This window comes from Hyperoodon ampullatus (genome assembly GCF_949752795.1).
Source record: "Hyperoodon ampullatus genome assembly, chromosome: 3".
Lineage (NCBI taxonomy): Eukaryota > Metazoa > Chordata > Mammalia > Artiodactyla > Ziphiidae > Hyperoodon > Hyperoodon ampullatus.
In genome coordinates this window covers 27,408,069-27,433,772 of record NC_136916.1, presented here as the reverse complement: position 1 = coordinate 27,433,772, position 25,704 = coordinate 27,408,069, and the positions used below count along the sequence as shown (strand labels likewise).

Sequence of the window (25,704 nt, the reverse complement as noted above, 5' to 3'; positions counted from 1 at the left end):
CCCTGGCTCTGAGCACTTACATTCTGTAATGGGATCTTTCCCACTGACAATGTAATCATTAATTTAGCAAAAATTATTGGGTCCAGGAGGCCGTGCACTAGAATGCTAGTGTTCACCCCATGGGTACCGTGGAAAATCCATGCAATTGCACCCTTTTCTAGGAGTGCAAATACCGTTGTGTGACAACTTAAATGACCTTTAGAAATTAGACATTTTGTCATCTTTCCAAAACATGTTTTCCCGCTCGGTTCCAGAAAACTGAAAGCTTTGATACAGGACTCAAACCTTTTATCTGGGAGAATTGGGGCTGTTTGAACACGGATGTGATGGGGTGCCAGAAGCAGTTACAGTAGAAGTATGGGGATAGGGTAGTGACATGTTACAGGCAGACATAAGGGCACAGATGTATACCCGCCATGATTGCAATCATGTTGGAAGGTGTCTTTGCGTAAAGAACAGATGGCTTTATGTTAAGAAAATAGCTGAGTCACCTTTTCGAGTTATTCTTTGCAGCGAGCTCTGTATGGTGGTGTATTTTATTTGTAAGAAAGCATCTTCCAGGGCCCCAGTTTCCTCCCACCCTCTCTTCCGCATGTCTTCACCACCACACGCTTAGGGTGTTGGGAATCACAGCCGTTGTGCTGTCAGGACAAGAGGCAGCATAGTGTGTGTGTGGCCGAACAGCGTCCTGAGCATGAAGGGACTTCCTTACAGGGTCTGGCTCTGCTCTGCAGTCCTGGTGGGACAGGGCCTGTGACTGTTGGTTTGCAACGCGAAGTGGAATCACGCAATCCCTGTCTTCTCCCCGCTCTTTTTTTCTCCCCTTCCCCTTCCCCCCGCCTTCCCCTGCCCCTAAGACAACCTTGAGTCTCAAGCAGGACCTGCTGGAGAGAAAAGGCAGCACTACTCAGGCCCAGGGAGGCCCTGCTGCCCCCGAGGGCCCTCAGCCTCCTTCTTTATCCTGGATGCAGACAGCTGCCTGAAGATCTGGCTGAGATGCAGATTCTGATTCTGTGGGTCCAGGGAAGGCCTGACAGTCACACCCGCAGCGACGGGTCCCTGTGGTCGGCCGAGGACCTCGCTGGAGTCCTGGGTCCAGGTGGCAGTTCAGACCATCTGATGTTTCCTGTGATGGTTTTCTGGTGAGGATTCTGACGGGGAGATCAGTGAATGGAGACCCCTTGTGTAAAGGTGTGAGCAAGTGGTCGGGCCAGGGTTCTTTTGATTACAAGTGTTGAAGGCTGGCCAGGTGGACCTCGAGCTGCCATCCCTCCTTATTTTTTCAGCTCTGGTTGAATATTCTCAGGTTTTGTTTTCTCTCTCGTTAAATCGTCCCCCAGATGAGTAACAGCCTCCTCGGCCTGCCTTAGGCTGACGGTGGAGCCCCTTCTCCCAGGGACGGCCCCCCCACCTGCCACGGGAGGGGGAAGGGATGACCAGCAGGAAGTAGCCAGGAGCAGGCAGGGCTGGGAGAGAGCGGCTGGGCCAGTGTGAGGGGTGGGGACGGGGCCAGGAGGGGCCACAGGGAGGACTTTGGATTTACCTCGTGTGACCTGGAAGCCACCTGGGTGCCAGCTGCCTCTGATGAGGGCGGCTTTGCGGAGAGAGGAGAGGAGGGCTGGGGAGGGGGCCCCAGTGTCCTGAGGAGCCGGACTGGGCCGTGGAGGGTGAGTTGGGGGTGGGCTGTGTCAGTGGAGCCTCAGGCTGGAGCTGGTCCACGCAGCAGGAAGAAAGGCCAAACGAGGAGCCCAGGTGGGGACAGGCAGGTTGGCAGAAGGACATTCCTGACACAGTGTTCATACCAGTGAATAGTGGGGAAACTAGCGGGAAATCATCACAGGGAATGAGCTGCATTAGGATCCCGGATAGAATATGCATCACTTCGCGCTGGTAGGTGTGGCAAGATAGACACACGTTGTTGGGGGTTAAAAGCAGGTTCAAGATCAAGGGAACTGGCAGAGACAAGGCTTACGTGTGATTGTGTAATTTTAAACTAGTCACCACGTTTGGAAATGTAACAGAAACAGGTGAAATTAATTTAAGCCTCTATTTTATTCAGTCCAATGTTTCAACCCATTGTCAATTCAAAGGTGATTAATAAGCTGTTTCACATTCTTTTTTCCATCTTGAGCCTTTGAAATCCAACGTATGTCTGCCCCAGTGCGTGTTGGTGTGGTCTGTGGGGATCCCAGTGGATGGGGGTCTAGAGGGAGGGGTGTGTGAGGCGCTCAGGTTCAGACGGTCCCTCCTGTGTGTTCATGTCACAGTCAGGGGCCACACAGGGGACCTCTGGCAGCGGTCTGGTGCCTGCAGTGGCCCTGGGTCTGCCGTAGTCCTCCTTCCCAGACGTCCAGATGGCCACTTGGCCAGCCTCCGTCGCCGTCTTCCATTCTCTCCCAAATGGCGCGTCTCAAGGCGGCACGCCCCCATGGCAGCCCCCAGCCCTGCTCTGCTTTCCTTCTTTCTCCTCCGCCTCTGGGTGAAATGTGTGTGTGTGTTGTGTGTTGTTTACCGGCTGCAACAAGCCCCACCAGGGCCACGCCTTCCCCTCTTTTGTCACTGCGTCGCCCGGCAGTGCCAGCAGAGAAAAGACACCCCATCCGTGTGTCCTGGATGGACGGACAGATGAATAAATGAATGATTGAACCCGCTCAGAGATTTATGTCACTGACATCTAAGACAAGACTTGGTGATTTGGACACTGCAGGATGATGAGAAACCCCCGGTTGGTAACTGATTCACAGGGGATCCAGCATCCCGACACTTTCTCCTGAGGACATTTTTTCCCCTCCCACACCTGAATTATTAAACAAGGAAGCTTTATGGAGAACATCAGTAGCAAGAGCAAGATAAGGTGCGCTTTAAGTTTGTTTTCTGACCTATGCTAAGCGACCTATCCTCGCTTTGGTATAAAGGTGAAAACTCCATATAGTCAGGGAGAAACCAGTAAGAGGATTAAGCACCAGATCTTATTTTTCAAAAGGGAACTTAAATATTGAAATTAGTCAGGGAGTGGTTATGAGCACTGAGAAATAAGCAGGGGAAACAGCTCCACACGGTCATAAAGGGCTAAGTAAGGAGGTTTATTAGACTCTTCAGACCACATAGGAAGTAAAACAAAGCCCCAGTTATTTTATTGGAATCAACACAGTCCTTGTTTCTAACAAATTACTTGAAGTTTAAATTTTATCAGAGGGACTTCCCTGGTGGCACAGTGATTAAGAATCCGCCTGCGAAGACAGGAATAAAGACACAGACATAGAGAATGGACTTGAGGACACGGGGAGGGGGAAGGGTAAGCTGAGATGAAGTGAGAGAGTGGCATGGACATATATACACTACCAAATGTAAAATAGATAGCTAGTGGGAAGCAGCTGCATAGCACAGGGAGATCAGCTCAGTGCTTTGCGACCACCTAGAGGGGTGGGATAAGGAGGGTGGGAGGGAGACGCAAGAGGGAGGGGATATGGGGATATACATATGCATATAGCTGATTCACTTTGTTATAAAGCAGAAACTAACCATTGTAAAGCAATTATACCCCAATAAAGATGTTAAAAAAAAAAAAAAAAAAAAAAGAATCTGCCTGCCAGTGCAGGGGACAAAGGTTTGAGCCCTGGTCTGGGAAGATCCCACATGCCGCGGAGCAACTAAGCCCGTGTGCCACAACTACTAAGCCTGCACTCTAGAGCCTGTGAGCCACAACTACTGAGCCCACCTGCCACAACTACTGAAGCCCGTGCTCCATAGCAAGAGAAGCCACTGCAATGAGAAGCCCGTGCACCGCAACGAAGAGTAGCCACCGCTCACCGCAACTAGGGAAAGCCCACGTGCAGCAGTGAAGACCCAACACAGCCATAAATAAATAAATAAATAAATTTAAATAAATAAATAAATAAATGTTACCAGGACAGAATCTCAGGAAACCTTTGGGTCCACGGCTTCCCTGACCTCAAGGAAGAAGTTATCTTAATGACTATCTTACGTGCATGATACTTTAATAAGAACCTATTTGAGAATATGTCACATCAAGAAAACAATATGTCTCTTCTTCCTAGCTCACCTAAAGTAATTTTCTCACATTTTCCACTTAGCTGCTCCCTGGTTCTTTCAAGATTTGTTTATTTTTGGTTCCCGTAGCAAGTCTGCACATTCCCTGAGGACGAGGGTTTTAATTTTTGCAAGTGAAGAAGAGGATACTTTCCAAATACTAAGATTCTTTCCTGGTGGCAGGATGATGGTTTCCCATGGAAACAATTATGGAAGTTGTTTGAACTCCTGAGCCTGGCTGCCAAAACAAAACCAAAAACAAAAGGAAGGAACCCAACTATGTCTGAACGTTTATTGAAAACAGCAGCTGGAGTGCCCTGTGCTCTCTGTGGACAGTCCAGGACAGGACAGCATCCAACAGAACCAGAGAATCGGCCCTGCTCACCCAGGAGGCCCTCAGACCCCAAATCATATGTCTGAATCCCAGTCGCGTGTGTCAAAGAGGCTGTCGGTGAAAACTGGCCTCTCCTGTGTCCTTGGTTTCTGTCCTCTGGGCCCTTCCTTGAAAGCACCCAGCTGTGGGCCCAGCACCAGATAGCAGCTCTGTCCTGTTCTTCCCAAATTCAAGTGGAGAGCCGGCCCCTCCCCAAACAATTACACAAGAACTGGGCCCTCATGGGCATTTTTTTTCTCCAAGTTTCCTTCCTACTAGAGGGAATTATAACGGCTTTTAAGTTAAAATAAAAGGAAGAGTAGGGTTTACACTCCAGCTTTGCCTTTTACAAGTTTTGTTCCCCCGGCTGTTAATTTATCCACTTAGAGCCTGACTTCCTCATCTCCCAGGAGGACCCAGGCCCCGCACGCTTTCTGGGAGCATCAGCTCAGGTGCTCAGAGCACTCAGCCCTGTTTACCACTGAGAACAGCTCCTTTCAGGCCCCAATCAGAAGGCGGCCAGCTCCGTGCCGCCCGTGAAAGCAGCAGGTGTAGCCAAGTTACCTTAACGACCCTGGAATAAAAGCCTTGGGGGGTGGGCGCTGAGGCTCAGACGCGCGGAGCCTCCTCTCCTGGGAAGTTGGGAGAAATACGGTGCTCAGGACCCTCCCTGACCTGGGAACCCCCCCCCACCCCCACCCCCCACCCCCACCCCCGGCCTGCTGCGGGCTGAGGGGGGACCAGCCCTGAGGGCCGCTTTCCCAGGTGAGTCCAGGTCAACCCCATGGGGCGGGGGAGGAGTTCAGGCCCCAGGCCTGCTGTGAAGGTGGTCAGAACTTTAAGGCAGGGGTCACCCTGGGCACGTTTTTCTTCCACACGGGGACCCCTGGGGTCACCTCTGGATTGTGTCCCACTTGTCGTTCCTTCTGCCGTTTTTTCTCCACTTGCACTTTCTAAAATCCCCCAACTCCTCTTTGTTCATGCCTTTATGAAAGCTTCCCCGCCCCCCGCCAGAAATGAGGTCTCCAGAAGCTCGTGGGCGGGGCCCAGGGAGTCGGCGTTACCCGTGCGCTTGCGTCCTGGCGATGGAGGGTTGGTAGGGCTCCAGCGTTTGGTGGTCAGTCTCTCGATTCCAGGGCCACAGAATGAAGTCCTAGAATCGTGGGGTTCGTGGGAAGGGGCCGAGAGGAGCTCGTTTATCCGTTCGGTTAAGGCTGAGGCTGCCTGCATGAGATGCAGGTGTGTCGCCCAGGTGGGAGCCATGAAGGCCGGTGAGGAAAGGCCGGTGGGGGAGCCTTCCTGGAGGTGCAGGAGCCCCGTCCCTCCTGGAGGTTGAGAGAGGGCGGCTCCGGGACGCGGTGGCAGTTCTGGGGGAGCTGCAGTCCTGACTTGTAGACGGGGCGTCCAGGTGGGACTGAGCAGGTAGGAGGAGCCCGGGGGGCTGGAGATCTCACCTGAAGAGCTTGGTTTTACGAGCACAGGCCCTGGGGAATCCAGGGAGGAACGTGGGCGTTTTTGAGTTTGAGAAAGAATGCTGATGCTAACATAGAAAACATCTCAAAAAAGTGTGTGAGATTACAGCTGGCACAAGGAGAGCGCGTCTACAGGGTGTATGCACTGGGCTCCGAAGGGGCGGCCATGGGAAAGCAAGACACGGCCTCACCTGTGTTTTTTGTGGGTTTTTTTTTTTTTTGCGGTACACGGGCCTCTCACCGCTTCGGCCTCTCCCGTTGCGGAGCACAGGCTCCGGACGCGCAGGCTCAGCGGCCATGGCTCACGGGCCCAGCTGCTCCGCGTCATGCGGGACCCTCCTGGACCGGGGCATGAACCCGCGCCCCCGGCATCAGCAGGCGGACTCTCAACCACTGCGCCACCAGGGAAGCCCTGTGTTTGTTTTTTTAACCGTGTTTTTCAGAGTTTTACTGAGGGGAAGGTCCAGAGATTCCCCTCTATCTTCTGCCCCCACCCATGCAGACCCCCCCCATCAACACCCCCACCAGATGGTGCATTTGTTATAACTGATGACCCTACGTGGACACGTCATCCTCACCCAGAGTCCATAGTTGATATTTTAGGGTTCACTCTTGGTGTTGCCCATTCTATGGGTTTGGACAAATGTATAACGAGGTGTATCCGTTATTATAACGTCATACAGAGCAGTTTCACTGCCCTGAAAATCCTCTGTGATCCACCTGTTGATCCCCCCTCCTCTGCCTGTTCATCCCCCTCCCCCAACCCCCAACAACCATTGATTTTTTTTTTTTTTACTGTCTCCACAGCTTTGCCTTTTCCGACATATGTAATTTTTTTTAATAAGAAGAATACATTTATAAATTACTTGTATGATAACAAAAGAGGAAAAGCTGCTTGACTCATTCTGGCCATAACGTGAATAATGTTAGAGGGAGATAGTGGATTCAGGGGAAATTTGGGGAGGGAAATGTCAGTTTTATGAGCAGGAGCTGTGGAGGGTATCAGGAGTATCCAGCTTGTGCGAGAGTGAAAAGTTTTGCTGATCTGAGTGAGAGAATACAGGAAAAGGAGGAGAAGGTGATGCAGGTGAAATGATTTATTGCATCTTGAAATGCTGAGTTTGAGGGTGTGAGAGACAGCCACCAATGAATCAGTAGGTCATTAAAATCCTTCGTGTAGGGCTTCCCTGGTGGCACAGTGTTTGAGAGTCCGCCTGCCGATGCAGGGGACACGGGTTCGTGCCTCGGTCCGGGAAGATCCCACATGCCGCAGAGCGGCTGGGCCCATGAACCATGGCTGCAAAGCGGCACGTCCGGAGCCTGTGCTCCGCAACGGGAGAGGCCACAACAGTGAGAGGCCTGCGTACTGAGAAAAAAAAAAAAAAAATCCTTCGTGTAATAAACTAGGTTTGAACATGAAGTGGTGAGACTACCAAATACATAATGTCTACATGTGCGTAGATGTTAGATAGACATTTAACATGGATTTATTTCCAGCTTTTCCGGCTCCGTGAACACTGTAGCCTTGCAAAATTGTCACCTTTCAGAGGCAACAATCTCATTCCAGATTTCCAACCTGGCTCAATGTAATTTGAAAATTTGTAACCATCTTCTGAGCAGGTTTACCATCCAAATACATACAAATTTAATCTCCTTGTCTGTGGAGTATATTCCCTGGGACCCAAGGTGCCTTCATTTGTTTATTTACTTACCAGAAGTACCACTTACTGTATGGTCCACGTTCTCCAACACCTTTAGTCCTGAAGTTTGTTCCCAAAATTTAAATTTACGAAGGAGGCAGATTGGAACTATTGGGGGCCCAGGAGCAGTTAGGCTGGATGCCCAGGTGCTGCATATTCTGAGGCTCAGGGCTGCATCCCTAACGAGGGGAATGATCCTCCCTTCTCACTGCTCTCCTGATGGCCTTGCTCATCAGCTGATATGATGATACAGGGTTTTACAGATGTGAAATCCTGACCTGTTCACGTAGGTCTAGACTTATGGTCCATTGCACAGTTGGCTGCCCCAAAACGGTGCTTCAGTGGAAAGCAGAATGGGGTGTAGCAGTTTTATACAAGGATACATTGCACTTTTAACTTCCTTCAAGGCCCTCTGGGGAAGTGTGGAAAACGGCCTAGATTTATCTTGATTAGGTATTATTTATAGTATACTGGTTTAATTTGATCTTTCTTTTAATAAAATTGCATGATTTATATTTAAGGCCACTGACTAAATTATTTTCTTTTACACTAGTAGCTGGTAATAATTTTTCATCTCCTCCCCAGATCAATGGCATTTTCAGGCCTATTTTCTTTGAATTTGGCTACCTATAAACAAATGTCTCTCCTCTTTGTTTTGCAATTGGATGGAATCAACCTACGAATTCACACCAAATTGAGGTCGCTCATATTCCGAGTGTGTTTACAGCGATGTTCTAAACAGTGCTCCAGGCTCTGTTCATCTGTGGACTAGGCCACAACATGCTGGTCCCTGACTTGTACTTTTTTCTCTTTCTCCCTGCACTAATCCTGGAGGTCTGTGTTGTGACCACTTTTCATAGGAGGGGCCGTCCGAGAGGTTACACGGTTTTCCCACCATCACAGCTAATTAAATGGCATCACTAGATTCTCCCCAGCCGCCTCAATAACTACTGTCCCTATTCATTTGCAGGTATGAACGCTGCTGTCCGAGCTGTCGTGCGCATGGGAATATACGTGGGAGCCAAAGTGTACTTTATCTACGAGGTCAGTGTCACGTCCCCTTCCCGCTTTCTCTGACTCTCGCTGGCTCAATGTAATTTGAAAATTTGTAAGTGAGTATGAGGAATCGCTGCCTCATATTCACTTGGGGGCCTCACGCCTGCCTGGGGCTGCTGACTGCAGGCGAGAGGCAGCAAGTGACAGGCACACTTGGGTACCAATAGGGGAGCCCAGATACCAGGAGAGGTTACACCCCCGGTCTAGATGCACATCTGTGAGATTTGTATTAGGGAACAAGGGAAGAAAGGTGATGAAACGGGGCTCAAAATGCCATTTTGATATCCACCTAGTGTTCTTGTAGGATTAATGATATCAAACTGGTTGTATTTATTTGTAGTTCTCATTCCTTATAGAAGTGATATAGTCACTAAAAATGGGGGCTGAATTTAAATAAACATTAAGCTGAATGGGGGTAGAGCGACCACTTTGGGCTTTTCATCATTAATGTAAAACCCAGACCACCTCCCTAGTATCTCTTTATGCCTTAACTTCAAAATGAAGCATCTGAAAGCAAACAGATGGCCCATTATCTCCTGCTTTTGAGGTCCTGGCAGCTTAGAAGTAAGTTGTGTTTGGAGGGAAGGCACCCATACAGCTTGGACCACATGATTTGTTTCAAAAACTATTAGAAAAAATAACATATTTAGTTTTTAAATTTATAAAACAGAATAAAGCTTAAAAATGGAAATAAGAGAATCATTTTTTTAATTGCTTATTTCTTCCAAAATCACTGTTAGTGTTTTATTCTAATTCTTCCCAGTGTAATACATGTGAAATACTGGAAGGAAATATATACATTATTAGCACCATAGCAAATGTATTTTGTATACTATGTTTTTTACCTGCCAGTATGTTATGACAATTTTGTATGTGTTAATGTATATTCCACAACTATCGCGTTAAATGTCTGTGTAAAATTCCATCAACCTGATGTCTCATCATTTACCTGACCCCTCAGCTACTTGATCCTTGCATTCCTATGCCACCAGAAATATTTAGGTCACTGCCCATTTTTCAACTATCCTAACACAGCAAGCTCTAGATTTAATATTTGAAGCTGTTCTATGCTTTCTATCGTTGCTGTGATCCCAGGATACGGCATCCGCCGAGTTAAAAGGGGTGGTCGTCCTAACGGGTCTCAGTGTGTCTCGCCAAAGTGATTTCTTTGTTCCATCCCAGGCCCACGCCGGGCACACAGGTGGCACCAACCCTGCCAGTTCTGTGTGTGCGGCCCACCTTGCTGAAAGCTGGCCGGGGCTCCAGAATCTGTTTACTGAGTCATTTTCTCTACTTGAGAAGTAGCTGCTCACAGATTTTGCTCATTGGTCCAAATGACCATGTGTTTCTCCTTTGCGGGAAAGATGGTTTTTCCTGGGCTTAGGTTTTCTTTTTATCTTTTTATTTATTTATTTATTTATTTTTATTCAAACAGAAAGTCACAAAAATTATAATCATCCTCATCAGTTCACTCAGTCCCATGTAATTAATTTTTTTCATCTTGATCTTTTGTTAGCACTTTTATGAATTCATCAGTTTTCCATTAGAGTTCTGAAAATGCTTACTCATTCAGTTCAGCAGTATAGTCAGTTACCAGAAACCTGTACTTTTCATAGTCTTTTCCATGAATTCCTTGAAAAAAAACCCTTTTATAGGACATTTTTGCGGAAGCATCAGAGTACACCCAGAACTGTCTGTAAATGACAAAAGACTTAAAACTGACCACGGTTAAAGATTTGATGAAAGTTCTTAATAATGCAATTGACAAGGAAATTTAGTTTTCTGAGACATACAAATTTATTTCTGAGATATACATTTTAAAGTAATAACTAGAATTATGACTTATAACATTATACCAGAACATATAAGATTTTTAGAAATTTCATGTAATGTCTGAAATTTTTATATTAACATATTTCTATAGAAATAACCCAAAGAAAGTTTAGTATTAGTTGTTTATTTTTTTGTTTGTTTGTTTGTTTTTGCGGTACACGGGCCTCTCACTGTTGTGGCCTCTCCTGTTGCGGAGCACAGGTTCCGGATGTGCAGGCCTAGCGGCCATGGCTCACGGGCCCAGCCGCTCCGTGGCATGTGGGATCTTCCCGGACCGGGGCACAAACCCGTGTCCCCTGCATCGGCAGGCGGACTCTCAAACACTGCGCCACCAGGGAAGCCCCTATTTGTTTTTTTATACTGCAGGTTCTTATTAGTCATCAGTTTTATACACATCACTGTATACATGTCAATCCCAATCGCCCAATTCAACACACCACCATCCCCACCCACCGCGGTTTTCCCCCCTTGGTGTCCATACGTTTGTTCTCTACATCTGTGTCTCAACTTCTGCCCTGCAAACCGGTTCATCTGTAACATTTTTCTAGGTTCCACATACGTGCGTTAATATACGATATTTGTTTCTCTCTTTCTGACTTACTTCACTCTGTATGACAGTCTCTAGATCCATCCACGTCTCAACAAATAACTCAATTTCATTCCTTTCTATTGCTGAGTAATATTTTGTTGTATATATGTACCACATATTCTTTTTTTTTTTAATTAAATTTATTTATTTATTTATTTTGCTTTATAACAAATTTAATCAGTTATACATATACATATGTTCCCATATCCCCTCCCTTTTGCGTCTCCCTCCCACCCTCCCTATCCCACCCCTCCAGGCGGTCACAAAGCACCTAGCTGATCTCCCTGTGCTATGCGGCTGCTTCCCACTAGCTATCTACCTTACGTTTGGTAGTGTATATATGTCCATGCCGCTCTTTCACTTTGTCACAGCTTACCCTTCCCCCTCCCCATGTCCTCAAGTCCATTCTCTAGTAGGTCTGTGTCTTTATTCCTGTCTTACCCCTATGTTCTTCATGACATTTTTTTTTCTTAAATTCCATATATATGTGTCAGCATACAGTATTTGTCTTTCTCTTTCTGACTTACTTCACTCTGTATGACAGACTCTAGGTCCATCCACCTCATTACAAATAGCTCAATTTCATTTCTTTTTATGGCTGAGTAATATTCCATTGTATATATGTGCCACATCTTCTTTACCCATTCATCCGATGATGGACACTTAGGTTGTTTCCATCTCTGGGCTATTGTAAATAGGGCTGCTATGAACATTTTGGTACATGTCTCTTTTTGAATTATGGTTTTCTCAGGATATATGCCCAGTAGTGGGATTGCTGGGTCATATGGTAGTTCTATTTGTAGTTTTTTAAGGAACCTCCATACCGTTCTCCATAGTGGCTGTACCAATTCACATTCCCACCAGCAGTGCAAGAGGGTTCCCTTTTTTCCACACCCTCTCCAGCATTTATTGTTTCTAGATTTTTTGATGATGGCCATTCTGACTGGTGTGAGATGATATCTCATTGTAGTTTTGATTTGCATTTCTCTAATGAGTAAAGATGTTGAGCATCCTTTCATGTGTTTGTTGGCAGTCTGTATATCTTCTGTGGAGAAATGTCTATTTAGGTCTTCTGCCCATTTTTGGATTGGGCTGTTTGTTTTTTTTGTTATTGAGCTGCATGAGCTGCTTATAAATTTTGGAGATTAATCCTTTGTCAGTTGCTTCATTTGCAAATATTTTCTCCCATTCTGAGGGTTGTCTTTTGGTCTTGTTTATGGTTTCCTTTGCTGTGCAAAAGCTTTTAAGTTTCATTAGGTCCCATGTGTTTATTTTTGTCTTTATTTCCATTTTTCTAGGAGGTGGGTCAAAAAGGATCTTGCTGTGATTTATGTCATAGAGTGTTCTGCCTATGTTTTCCTCTAAGAGTTTGATAGTGTCTGGCCTTACATTTAGGTCTTTAATCCATTTTGAGCTTATTTTTGTGTATGGTGTTAGGGAGTGATCTAATCTCATACTTTTACATGTCCCTGTCCAGTTTTCCCAGCACCACTTATTGAAGAGACTGTCCTTTCTCCACTGTACATTCCTGCCTCCTTTATCAAAGATAAGGTGACCATATGTGCGTGGGTTTATCTCTGGGCTTTCTATCCTGTTCCATTGATCTATCTTTCTGTTTTTGTGCCAGTACCATACTGTCTTGATTACTGTAGCTTTGTAGTATAGTCTGAAGTCAGGGAGCCTGATTCCTCCAGCTCCATTTTTCGTTCTCAAGATTGCTTTGGCTATTCGGGGTCTTTTGTGTTTCCATACAAATTGTGAAATTTTTTGCTCTAGTTCTGTGAAAAATGCCAGTGGTAGTTTGATAGGGATTGCATTGAATCTGTAGATTGCTTTGGGTAGTAGAGTCATTTTCACAATGTTGATTCTTCCAATCCAAGAACATGGTACATCTCTCCATCTATTTGTATCCTCTTTAATTTCTTTCATCAGTGTCTTATAATTTTCTGCATACAGGTCTTTTGTCTCCTTAGGTAGGTTTATTCCTAGATATTTTATTCTTTTTGTTGCAATGGTAAATGGGAGTGTTTCCTTGATTTCACTTTCAGATTTTTCATCATTAGTATATAGGAATGCCAGAGATTTCTGTGCATTAATTTTGTATCCTGCAACTTTACCAAATTCATTGATTAGCTCTAGTAGTTTTCTGGTAGCATCTTTAGGATTCTCTATGTATAGTATCATGTCATCTGCAAACAGTGACAGCTTTACTTCTTCTTTTCTGATTTGGATTCCTTTTATTTCCTTTTCTTCTCTGATTGCTGTGGCTAAAACTTCCAAAACTATGTTGAATAAGAGTGGTGAGAGTGGGCAACCTTGTCTTGTTCCTGATCTTAGTTGAAATGGTTTCAGTTTTTCACCATTGAGGACGATGCTGGCTGTGGGTTTCTCATATATGGCCTTTATTATGTTGAGGAAAGTTCCCTCTATGCTTACTTTCTGCAGGGTTTTTATCATAAATGGGTGTTGAATTTTGTCGAAAGCTTTCTCTGCATCTATTGAGATGATCATATGGTTTTTCTCCTTCAATTTGTTAATATGGTGTATCACGTTGATTGATTTGCGTATATTTAAGAATCCTTGCATTCCTGGAATAAACCCCACTTGATCATGGTGTATGATCCTTTTAATGTGCTGTTGGATTCTGTTTGCTAGTATTTTGTTGAGGATTTTTGCATCTATGTTCATCAGTGATATTGGCCTGTAGTTTTCTTTCTTTGTGACATCCTTGTCTGGTTTTGGTATCAAGGTGATGGTGGCCTCGTAGAATGAGTTTGGGAGTGTTCCTCCCTCTGCTATATTTTGGAAGAGTTTGAGAAGGATAGGTGTTAGCTCTTCTCTAAATGCTTGATAGAATTCGCCTGTGAAGCCATCTGGTCCTGGGCTTTTGTTTGTTGGAAGATTTTTAATCACAGTTTCAATTTCAGTGCTTGTGATTGGTCTGTTCATATTTTCTATTTCTTCCTGATTCAGTCTTGGCAGGTTGTGCATTTCTAAGAATTTGTCCATTTCTTCCAGGTTGTCCATTTTATTGGCATAGAGTTGCTTATAGTAATCTCTCATGATCTTTTGTATTTCTGCAGTGTCAGTTGTTACTTCTCCTTTTTCATTTCTAATTCTATTGATTTGAGTCTTCTCCCTTTTTTTCTTGATGAGTCTGGCTAATGGTTTATCAATTTTGTTTATCTTCTCAAAGAACCAGCTTTTAGTTTTATTGATCTTTGCTATCGTTTCCTTCATTTCTTTTTCATTTATTTCTGATCTGATTTTTATGATTTCTTTCCTTCTGCTAACTTTGGGATGTTTTTGTTCTTCTTTCTCTAATTGCTTTAGGTGCAAGGTTAGGGTGTTTATTCGAGATGTTTCCTGTTTCTTAAGGTGGGATTGTATTGCTATAAACTTCCCTCTTAGAACTGCTTTTGCTGCATCCCATAGGTTTTGGGTCGTTGTGTCTCCATTGTCATTTGTTTCTAGGTATTTTTTAATTTCCTCTTTGATTTCTTCAGTGATCACTTCGTTATTAAGTAGTGTAATGGTTAGCCTCCATGTGTTTGTATTTTTTACAGCTCTTTTCCTGTAATTGATATCTAGTCTCATAGCATTGTGGTCGGAAAAGATACTTGATACAATTTCAATTTTCTTAAATTTACCAAGGCTTGATTTGTGACCCAAGATATGATCTATCCTGGAGAATGTTCCATGAGCACTTGAGAAAAATGTGTATCCTGTTGTTTTTGGATGGAATGTCCTATAAATATCAATTAAGTCCATCTTGTTTAATGTATCATTTAAAGCTTGTGTTTCCTTATTTATTTTCATTTTGGATGACCTGTCCATTGGTGAAAGTGGGGTGTTAAAGTCCCCTACTATGATTGTGTTACTGTCTATTTCTCCTTCTATGGCTGTTAGTGTTTGCCTTATGTATTGAGGTGTTCCTATGTTTGGTGCATAAATATTTACAATTGTTATATCTTCTTCTTGGATCGACCCCTTGATCATTATGTAGTGTCCTTCTTTGTCTCTTCTAGTAGTCTTTATTTTAAAGTCTATTTTGTCTGATATGAGAATTGCTACTCCAGCTTTCTTTTGGTTTCCATTTGCATGGAATATCTTTTTCCATCCCCTTACTTTCAGTCTGTATGTGTCTCTAGGTCTGAAGTGGGTCTCTTGTAGACAGCATATATATGGGTCTTGTTTTTGTATCCATTCAGCCAATCTGTGTCTTTTGGTGGGAGCATTTAGTCCATTTACATTTAAGGTAATTATTGATATGTATGTTCCTATTCCCATTTTCTTAATTGTTTTGGGTTCGTTATTGTAGGTCTTTTCCTTCTGTTGTGTTTCTTGACTAAAGAAGTTCCTTTAGCATTTGTTGTAAGGCTGGTTTGGTGGTGCTGAACTCTCTCAGCTTTTGCTTGTCTGTAAACGTTTTAATTTCTCCATCAAATCTGAATGAGATCCTTGCTGGGTAGAGTAGTCTTGGTTGCAGGTTTTTCTCCTTCATCACTTTAATTATGTCCTGCCACTCCCTTCTGGCTTGTAGAGTTTCTGCTGAGAGATCAGCTGTTATCCTGATGGGGATTCCCTTGTGTGTTACTTGTTGTTTTTGCCTTGCTGCTTTTAATATGATTTCTTTGTGTTTAATTTTTGACAGTTTGATTAATATGTGTCTTGGCGTATTTCTCCTTGGATTTATTCTGTATGGGACTCTCTGTGCCTCCTGGACTTGATTAACTATTTCCTTTCCCATATTAGGGAAGTTTTCAACTATAATCTCTTCAAATATTTTCTCAGTCCCTTTCTTTTTCTCTTCTTCTTCTGGAACCCCTATAATTCGAATGTTGGTGCGTTTAATGTTGTCCCAGAGGTCTCTGAGACTGTCCTCTGTTCTTTTCATTCTTTTTTCTTTATTTTTCTCTGCATCAGTTATTTCCACTATTTTATCTTCCACCTCACTTATCCGTTCTTCTGCCTCAGTTATTCTGCTATTGATCCCATCTAGAGTATTTTTTATTTCATTTATTGTGTTTTTAATCGATGCTTGATTCATCTTTAGTTCTTCTAGGTCCTTGTTAACTGTTTCTTGCATTTTGTCTATTCTATTTCCAAGATTTTGGATCTGGGAAATAGAATCTTGGATCATCTTTACCATCATTATTCTGAATTCTTTTTCAGGTAGACTGCCTATTACCTCTTCATTTGTTAGGTCTGGTGGGTTCTTATCTTGCTCCTTCTCCTGCTGTGTGTTTTTCTGTCTTCTCATTTTGCTTATGTTACTGTGTTTGGGGTCTCCTTTTTGCAGGCTGCAGGTTCGTAGTTCCCGTTGTTTTTGGTGTCTGTCCCCAGTGGCTAAGGTTGGTTTAGTGGGTTGTGTAGGCTTCCTGGTGGAGGGGACTAGTGCCTGTGTTCTGGTGGATGAGGCTGGATCTTGTCTTTCTGGTGGGCAGGTCCACATCTGGTGGTGTGTTTTGGGGTGTCTGCGGGCTTTTTATGATTTTAGGCCACCTCTCTGCTAATGGGTGGCGTTGTGTTCCTGTCTTGCTAGTTGTTTGGCATAGGGTGTCCAGCACTGTAGCTTGCTGGTCGTTGAGTGAAGCTGGGTGCTGGTGTTGAGATGGAGATCTCTGGAAGATTTTCGCCGTTTGATATTATGTGGAGCTGGGAGGTCTCTTGTGGACCAGTGTCCTGAAGTTGGCTCTCCCACCTCAGAGGCACAGCACTGACTCCTGGCTCCTCAATTTGGGATGATTTGTTGTCTATTCATGTATTCCACAGATGCAGGGTACATCAAGTTGATTGTGGAGCTTTAATCTGCTGCTTCTGAGGCTGCTGGGAGAGGTTTCCCTTTCTCTTCTTTGTTCTCACAGCTCCTGGGTCTCAGCTTTGGATTTGGCCCCGCCTCTGCGTGTAGGTCGCCGGAGGGCGTCTGTTCTTCGCTCAGACAGGACAGGGTTAAAGGAGCAGCCTCTTCGGGGACTCTGGCTCACTCAGGCCGGGCGGGAGGGAGGGGCACGGAGTGCGGGGCGAGCCTGCAGCGGCAGAAGTCGGCGTGACGTTGCACCAGCCCGAGGCGCGCCGTGCGTTCTCCCAGGGAAGCCGCCCCTGGATCCCGGGACCCCGGCAGTGGCGGGCTGCACAGGCTCCCGGAAGGGCGGTGTGGACAGTGACCTGCGCTCGCACACAGGCTTCTTGGCGGCGGCGGCAGCAGCCCCAGCGTCCCACGCCCGTCACTGGGCTCCGCGCTTTCAGTTGTGACTCGCGCCCGTCTGTGGAGCCCCTTTAAGCAGCGCTCTTAATCCCCTCTCCTCGCGCACCAGGAAACCAAGAGGGAAGAAAAAGTCTCTTGCCTCTTCGGCAGCTCCAGAGTTTTCCCGGACTCCCTTCCGGCTAGCTGTGGGACATTAGCCCCCTTCAGGCTGAGTTCTCGCCGCCAGCCCCAGTCCTCTCCCTGCGCTCTGACCGAAGCCCGAGCCTCAGCTTCCAGCGCCGCCCGCCCCGGCGGGCGAGCAGACAAGCCTCTCGGGCTGGTGAGTGCCGCTCGGCACCGATCCTCTGTGCGGGAATCTCTCCGCTTTGCCCTACCCAGGTATGTGGGGAGTTTCTTGCCTTTTGGGAGGTCTGGGGTCTTCTGCCAGCGTTCAGTAGGTGTTCTGTAGGAGCTGTTCCACGTGTAGCTGTATTTCTGGTGTATCCGTGGGGAGGAAGGTGATCTCCGCGTCTTACTCTTCCGCCATCTTACCCGGAAGTCCTCTATCTCTTAGTTTTTTAACCATGATTAAGCCTAGTATCTACCACATATTCTTTATCCATTCATCTGTCGATGGGCATTTAGGTTGCTTCCATGTCCTGGCTATTGTAAATAGTGCTGCAATGAACATTGGGGTGCATGTGTGTTTTTGAATTGTGGTTTTCTCTGGGTATATGCCCAGTAGTGAGATTGCTGGATCATATGGTAATTCTATTTTTAGTTTTTTGAGGAAACTCCATACTGTTCTCCATAGTGGCTGTATCAATTTACATTCCCACCAACAGTGCAAGAGGGTTCCCTTTTCTCCACACCCTCTCCAGCATTGGTTGTTTGTAGATTTTCTGATGATGCCCATTCTAACTGGTGAGAGGAGAGACCTCATTGTAGTTTTGATTTACATTTCTCTAATAATGAGTGATGTTGAGCAGCTTTTCATTTTCTTCTTGGCCATTTGTATGTCTTCTTTGGAGAAATGTCTATTTAGGTCTCCTGCCCATTTTTGGATTGAGTTGTTTGTTTCTTTAATATTGAGCTGCATGAGCTGTTTATATATTTTGGAGATTAATCCTTTGTCGTTGACTCATTTGCGAATATTTTCTCCCATTCTCAGGGTTGTCTTTTGGTCTTGTTTATGGTTTCCTTTGCTGTGCAAAAGCTTTGAAGTTTCATTAGGTCCCATTAGTTTATTTTGTTTTTATTTCCATTTCTCTAGGACGTGGATCAAAAAAGATCTTGCGATTTATGTCAAAGAGTGTTCTTCCTATATTTTCCTCTAAGAGTTTTATAGTGTCCTTTTTTACATTTAGGTCTCGAATCCATTTTGAGTTTATTTTTGTGTATGGTGTTAGAGAGTGTTCTAATTTCATTCTTTTACATGTAGCTGTCCAGTTTTCCCAGCACCACTTATTGAAGAGACTGTCTTTTCTCCATTGTATATCCTTGCCTCCTTTGTCATAGATTAGTTGACCATAGGTGCGTGGGTTTATCTCTGGGCTTTCTATCTTGTCCCATTGATCTATGTTTCTGTTTTTGTGCCAGTACCATATTGTCTTGAATACTGTAGCTTTGTAGTAGAGTCTGAAGTCAGGGAGTCTGATTCTTCCAGCTCCATTTTTTTCCCTCAAGACTGCTTTGGCTATTCAGGGTCTTTTGGGTTTCCATACAAATTTTAAGATGATTTGTTCTAGTTCTGCAAAAAATGCCATTGGTAGTTTGATAGAGATTGCATTGAATCTGTAGATTGCTTTGGGTAGTATAGTCATTTTCACAGTATTGATTCTTCCCATCCAAGAACATGGTATAATCTCTCCATCTGTTTGTATCATCTTTAATTTCTTTCATCAGTGTCTTATAGTTTTCTGCATACAGGTCTTTTGTCTCCCTAGGTAGGTTTATTCCTAGGTATTTTATTCTTTTTGTTGCAATGGTAAATGGGAGTGTTTCCTTAATTTCTCTTTCACATTTTTCATCATTAGTGTATAGGAATGCAAGAGATTTCTGTGCATTAATTTTGTATCCTGCTACTTTACCAAATTCATTGATTAGTTCTAGTAGTTTTCTGGTAGCATCTTTAGGATTCTCTATGTAGAGTATCATGTCATCTGCAAACAGTGACAGTTTTACTTCTTCTTTTCCAATTTGTATTCCTTTTATTTCTTTTTCTTCTCTGATGGCCGTGGCTAGGGCTTCCAAAACTATGTTGAATAATAGTGGTGAGAGTGCACATCCTTGTCTCGTTCCTGATCTTAGAGGAAATGCATTCAGTTTTTCACCATTGAGAATGATGTTTGCTGTGGGTTTGTCATATATGGCCTTTATTATGTTGAGGTAGGTTCCCTCTATGCCCACTTTCTGGAGAGTTTTTATCATAAATGGGTGTTGGATTTTGTCAAAAGCTTTTTCTGCATCTATTGAGGAGATCATATGGTTTTTCTTCAATTTGTTAATATGGTGTATCACATTGATTGATTTGCGTATATTGAAGAATCCTTGCATCCCTGGGATAAATCCCACTTGATTGTGGTGTATGATCCTTTTAATGTGCTGTTGGTTTCTGTTTGCTAGTATTTTGTTGAGGATTTCTGCATCTATATTCATCAGTGATATTGGTCTGTAATTTTCTTTTTTTTGTAGTATCTTTGTCTGGTTTTGGTATCAGGGTGATGGTGGCCTCATAGAATGAGTTTGGGAGTGTTCCTTCCTCTGCAATTTTTTGGAAGAGTTTGAGAAGGATGGGTGTTAGCTCTTCTCTAAATGTTTGATAGAATTCACCTGTGAAGCCATCTGGTCCTGGATTTTTGTTTGTTGGAAGATTTTTAATCACACTTCCAATTTCATTACTTATGATTGGTCTGTTAATATTTTCTGTTTCTTCCTGGTTCAGTCTTGGAAGGTTATACCTTTCTAAGAATCTGTCCATTTCTTACAGGTTGTTCATTTTATTGGCATAGAGTTGCTTGTAGTAGTCTCTTAGGATGCTTTGTATTTCTTCAGTGTCTGTTGTAACTTCTCCTTTTTCATTTCTAATTTTATTGATTTGAGTCCTCTCCCTCTTTTTCTTGCTGAGTCTGGCTAATGGTTTATCAATTTTGTTTATCTTCTCAAAGAACCAGCTTTTAGTTTTATTGATCTTTGCTATTGTTTTCTTTGTTTCTATTTCATTTATTTCCCCTCTGGTCTTTATGATTTCTTTCCTTCTAACTTTGGGTTTTGTTTGTTTTTCTTTCTCTAGTTACTTTAGTAGTAAGGTTAGATTGTTTATTTGAGATATTTCTTATTTCTTGAGGTAGGCTTGTATAGCTATAAACTTCCCTCTTAGAACTGCTTTTGCTGCCTCCCATAGGTTTTGGATCGTCGTGTTTTCATTGTCATTTGTCTCTAGGTATTTTTTGATTTCCTCTTTGATCTCTTCAGTGATCTCTTGGATATTTAGTAACGTATTGTTTAGCCTCCATGTGTTTGTGTTTTTTACGTTTTTTTCCCTGTAATTGATTTCTAATCCCATAACGTTGTGGTCAGAAAAGATGCTTGATATGATTTCAATTTTCTTAAATTTACTGAGGCTTGATTTGTGACCCAGGATGTGATCTATCCTGGAGATAGTTCCGTGCACACTTGAGAAGAAAGTGTAATCTGCTGTTTTTTGGATGGAATGTCTTATAAATATCAGTTAAGTCTATTTGGTCTATTGTGTCATTTAAAGCTTCTGTTTCCTTATTTATTTTCTTTTTGGATGATCTGTTCATTGTAAGTGAGGTGTTAAAGTCCCCCAGTATTACTGTGTTACTGTTGGTTTCCTCTTTTATAGCTATTAGCAGTTGCCTTATGTATTGAGGTGCTCCTATGTTGGGTGCATATATATTTATAATTGTTGTATCTTCTTCTTGGATTGATCCCTTGATCATTATGTAGTGTCCTTCCTTGTCTCTTGTAACATTCTTAATTTTAAAGTCTATTTTATCTGATATGAGTATTGCTACTCCAGCTTTCTTTCGATTTCCGTTTACATGGAATATCTTTTTCCATCCCCTCACTTTCAGTTTGTATGTGTCCCTAGGTCTGAAGTGGGTCTCTTGTAGACAGCATATATATGGGTCATGTTTTTGTATCCATTCAGCCAGCCTGTGTCTTTTGGTTGGAGCATTTAATCCATTCATGTTTAAGGTAATTATCAATATGTATGTTCCTATGACCATTTTCTTAATTGTTTTGGGTTTGTTTTTGTAGATCCTTTTCTTCTGTTGTGTTTCTCACTTAGAGACGTTCCTTTAGCATTTGTTGTAGTGCTGAATTCTCTTAGCTTTTGCTTGTCTGTAAAGCTTTTGATTTCTCCATCGAATCTGAATGAGATTCTTGACAGGTAGAGTAATCTTGGTTGTAGGTTCTTCCCTTCCATCACTTTAAGTATATCATGCCACTCCCTTCTGGCTTGTAGAGTTTCTGCTGAGAAATCAGCTGTTAACCTTATGGGAGTTCCCTTGTACGTTACTTGTCATTTTTCCCTTGCTGCTTTCAAAAATTTTGTCTTTAATTTTTGTCAATTTGATTACTAGGTGTCTCGGCATGTTTCTCCTTGGGTTTATACTGTATGGGACTTGCTGCGCTTCCTGGACTTGGGTGGCTATTTCCTTTCCCATGTTAGGGAAGTTTTCGACTATAATGTCTTCAAATATTTTCTCATGTCCTTTCTCTCTGTCTTCTCCTTCTGGGACCCCTATAATGCAAATGTTGTTGCGTTTAATGTTGTCCCAGAGGTCTCTTAGGCTGTCTTCATTTCTTTTCATTCTTTTTCTTTATTCTTTTCCTTGGCAGTGAATTCCACCATTCTGTCTTCCAGGTCACTTATCCGTTCTTCTGCCTCAGTTATTCTGCTATTGATTCCTTCTAGTGTAGTTTTCATTTCAGTTATTGTATTGTTCACCTCTGTTTGTATGTTCTTTAGTTCTTCTAGGTCTTTGTTAAACATTTCTTGCATCTTCTCGATCTTTGCCTCCATTGTTTTTCCGTGGTCCTGGATCATCTTCACTATCATTCTGAATTCTTTTTCTGGAAGGTTTCCTATCTCCACTTCATTTAATTGTTTTTCTGGGGTTTTATCTTGTTTCTTCATCTGGTACATAGCCCTCTGCCTTTTTATCTCGTCTATCTTTCTGTGAATGTGGTTTTTGTTCCACAGGCTTCAGGTTTGTATTTCTTCTTCCTTCTGCTCTCTGCCCTCTGGTAGATGAGGCTATCTAAGAGGTTTGATGGGAGGGACTGGTGGTGGGTAGAGCTGACTGTTGCTCTGGTTGGCAGAGCTCAGTAAAACTTTAATCCACTGGACTGGTAATGGGTGGGGCTGGGTTCCCTCCCTGTTGGTTGTTTGGCTAATGGCGGACTCTGGGAGGGCTCACACCAAGGAGTACTTCCCAGAACCTCTGCTGCCAGTGTCCCTGTCCCCACGGTGAGCCACAGCCCCCCCCACCCCCCGCCTCTGCAGGAGGCCCTCCAACACTAGCAGGTAGGTCTGGTTCAGTCTCCCCTGGGGTCACTGCTCCTGCCCCTGGGTCCCAGTGCACACACTACTTTTTGTGTGCCCTCCAAGAGTGGAGTCTCTGTTTCCCCGAATCCTGTCAAAGTCCTGCAATCAATTCCCACTAGGCTTCAAAGTCTGGTTCTCTAGGAATTTCTCCTCCCGTTGCCGGACCCCCAGGTTGGGAAGCCTGATGTGGGGCTTAGAATCTTCACTCCAGTGGGTGGACTTCTGTGGTATAAGTGTTCTCCAGTCTGTGAGTCACCCACCCAGCAGTTATGGGATTTGATTTTACTGTGATTGTGCCCCTCCTACTGTCTCATGTGGCTTCTCCTTTGTCTTTGGATGTGGGATATCTTTTTTGGTGAGTTCCAGTGTCTTTCTGTCGATGATTATCCAGCAGTTAGTTGTGATTTTGTTTTCTCACAAGAGGGAGTGAGAGCACGTCCTTCTATTCCACCATCTTGGTTCCTTCTCCTGGTTTGCTTTTTAAAACTTTCTGTGGGCTTGGGGTTTGTATTCACCTGATTTGGACAATGTTGAAACAGTGGGTCTTATCAAAGCCTTTCTAGAGCTATAGTTTGGTCATTTTCTATTGGGGTGTGTTTATGGTCAGATTGCCCTCGTGCCTGTGTGTCCTGGGCCTCGCCTGGCAGCCATGGCCCCACCACTGACATGGAGGGAGCACGTCAGCCGCCGTGATGAGCTTGCATACCTTGCTTCTTCCCTTTCCTCTGACCTTGAAGCTGATTCTTTTCCTGCTGCTACTGGAGAGTGTGCCTGGCATAGAGTTTCCTCTGCCTTTTTGTTTTATTTTACTTTGGGGAGGGGTTGCTCTGCTTTAGAAACTGAGAGAAGGCACCCCAGGCTGGCCTGATGAGTGAACGTGCTTTAAACATCTGAGGGTGGAGCACCCTTAGATCAGGCTTTTGTGTTCCGAGTAACAAAAGGCTTTCAGACTCGCAGTAGACAAATGTCCTTAGGCTTCCGGTTTGCAGCCTGTTCCCCAGGAAACCTTTGATTACCTAGCCCACTGCCCTTCTTGTTGCCTCCCTGGCGGGGGTGCAGTTCCTTCCCTTCAGTGACTCACTTGATCTTCAAGACCACCTTGCAGGTCCGGGAGGGAAGGGAAGGAAGTCGGTTGAGTTACTTCATTGAAGAACCGGACTGGTTGTGGGTGGTTCAGTTTCTCTGTGTCACTCCTCGGCACTGGCAGGGCTGAGATGGGAGCTCACACTCCCATCAAACCAGTGATGGGGTGCATGTCTCACCCCCAGACACTGGTGCCTTGGAGACAGTTTTTGATCGGCCCATTATTAGGGGACTGGTGGTGCCACTGGCATCTCATGGGCCAGGGATGCTGCTCAGCATGCCACATCGCGCGGCATGCGTCAGGGATGCCGAGAGTTGGTGATGCCCTGCCTTAAACCAAGGGCCGCATCTGTGTTTGGCATGAAAGTCGGTGGGACGGGTGGGGGGGGTGGGGCATCTGTGGGTACTGGAACCAACGTAGTGCCTGGTCAACTTTACATCATCTTTCTCAGATCAAAGAGTTTTGTTGTTTTTGTTTTGGTTTGGTTTTAGTTTATTATTGGCACTGTGTCCTGCGGCTGTGTCTGTATTCTGGAGACATTTTGGTGTATTTTGGCTTATACCTACCAGACTTTGCACATTTCAAAATGAAGGAATTGAGGGGGGATGTATCAGGTGGGCCTGAGCCTACCAACACTTGGACTCCCTTTTAAGAACATTTGGGCTCACTTTGGAGAAATCTCGACACAGAGAAGCCAGATTTATTCCCATGTTGCCAACCAGAAAGGGCTCCTGGGCCCACTTTACTCATGGGTAATGGGGATCTTATTCCTGATGTCCTGGGGCCGCACTCTTCACCTCCTCTCAGGATGAGGGTGAGTGGGGGTGAGGGGACAGTCGGCCGGTGGGAGCCCCGCTTCCTGCCCTCCTTCAGGTGGGCCACAAGGCGTCCTGAGTCTGAACAGATAGACCCCCTTTAAGGGAGCAGGGAATTCTGTGGTTCCTCTGTCAGGAAGATGCCAAAGAGAACCCTTGTGTGGAGCAGCATCGGAGTGATTCTGATTCTCATGATAACTGCTTTATGGGCATCTCAGGGCAGGCAGCTGAGCACAGCCTTTGTGGGTCGGCCCTAGGAATGGTCAGAACTTTGAGGTTCGTATGTTCTGGAGGAAAATAGAAACAGCCTAGAGGTGGACACAGTTGAACTGAAATCGCCTGTTAGGAGGTGATGCTGTGCTTCTCATGACACCCCTCCCCCACCCCAAAAAGAGAGTGATGCTAGTGAACGGGGCCTGTTGTTTACGTCCCCATGGAAGGGGGTCCTCAGTGCCACCCTTGCCTCAGGGCTCACTCAACCCAGGGCCTGGGCACTGACAGTATCCACATTATCTCCCTAAATCCAGTCACCCCTTCACTGCAGGTGTAACGACTCTGCATCTGTAATTCCGGAATCCAAAAATCTCTAAAATCTGCCAGCTTTTCCCGAACTCACTTGGGCAGCAAATCCTTGGTGGAGCTGTGTGTAACCCAGACTCGCCCTCTAGTGTGACTGTCCCCGGGGCGGCAGAGCGGGGAGGAGGGGAATGGGGAGGCTTGTTCACGCTGCTGACAGTGCCAGGTGACATGTAGTGTCCATACTGCTTCTTAAAATCCCAGCCTTCCAAATTCCGGCACACCTCCCGACCCTAGGGTTTGGGGAAGCGATTGTGGACCCACATATGTAGCCAGTGGCTGGGAATCAACACGCTAACCCTCTGGCCCAGCTTCCTCGTCTGTCTGGTGAAAATCATACTTGCACTTGGAAACAACCTGTGCCCAAACTGGTCAAGGGGGCCATGAT

The 25,704-nt window shown here is 44.7% G+C and overlaps 1 protein-coding gene across 2 annotated transcripts in view; it reads left to right on the top strand.

Annotated features, from left to right (window-relative positions):
- The window catches only part of PFKP (phosphofructokinase, platelet), a 72,312-nt gene that overhangs the window by 5,941 nt on the left and 40,667 nt on the right, over positions 1–25,704 (top strand). For both annotated transcript variants that reach the window (XM_079699742.1, XM_079699743.1), the window contains exon 2: positions 8,566–8,639. In XM_079699742.1, coding sequence (XP_079555868.1) covers positions 8,568–8,639 — 72 coding nt within the window. In that variant the 5' untranslated portion in view covers positions 8,566–8,567. The remainder of the gene's footprint in view (positions 1–8,565; positions 8,640–25,704) is intronic.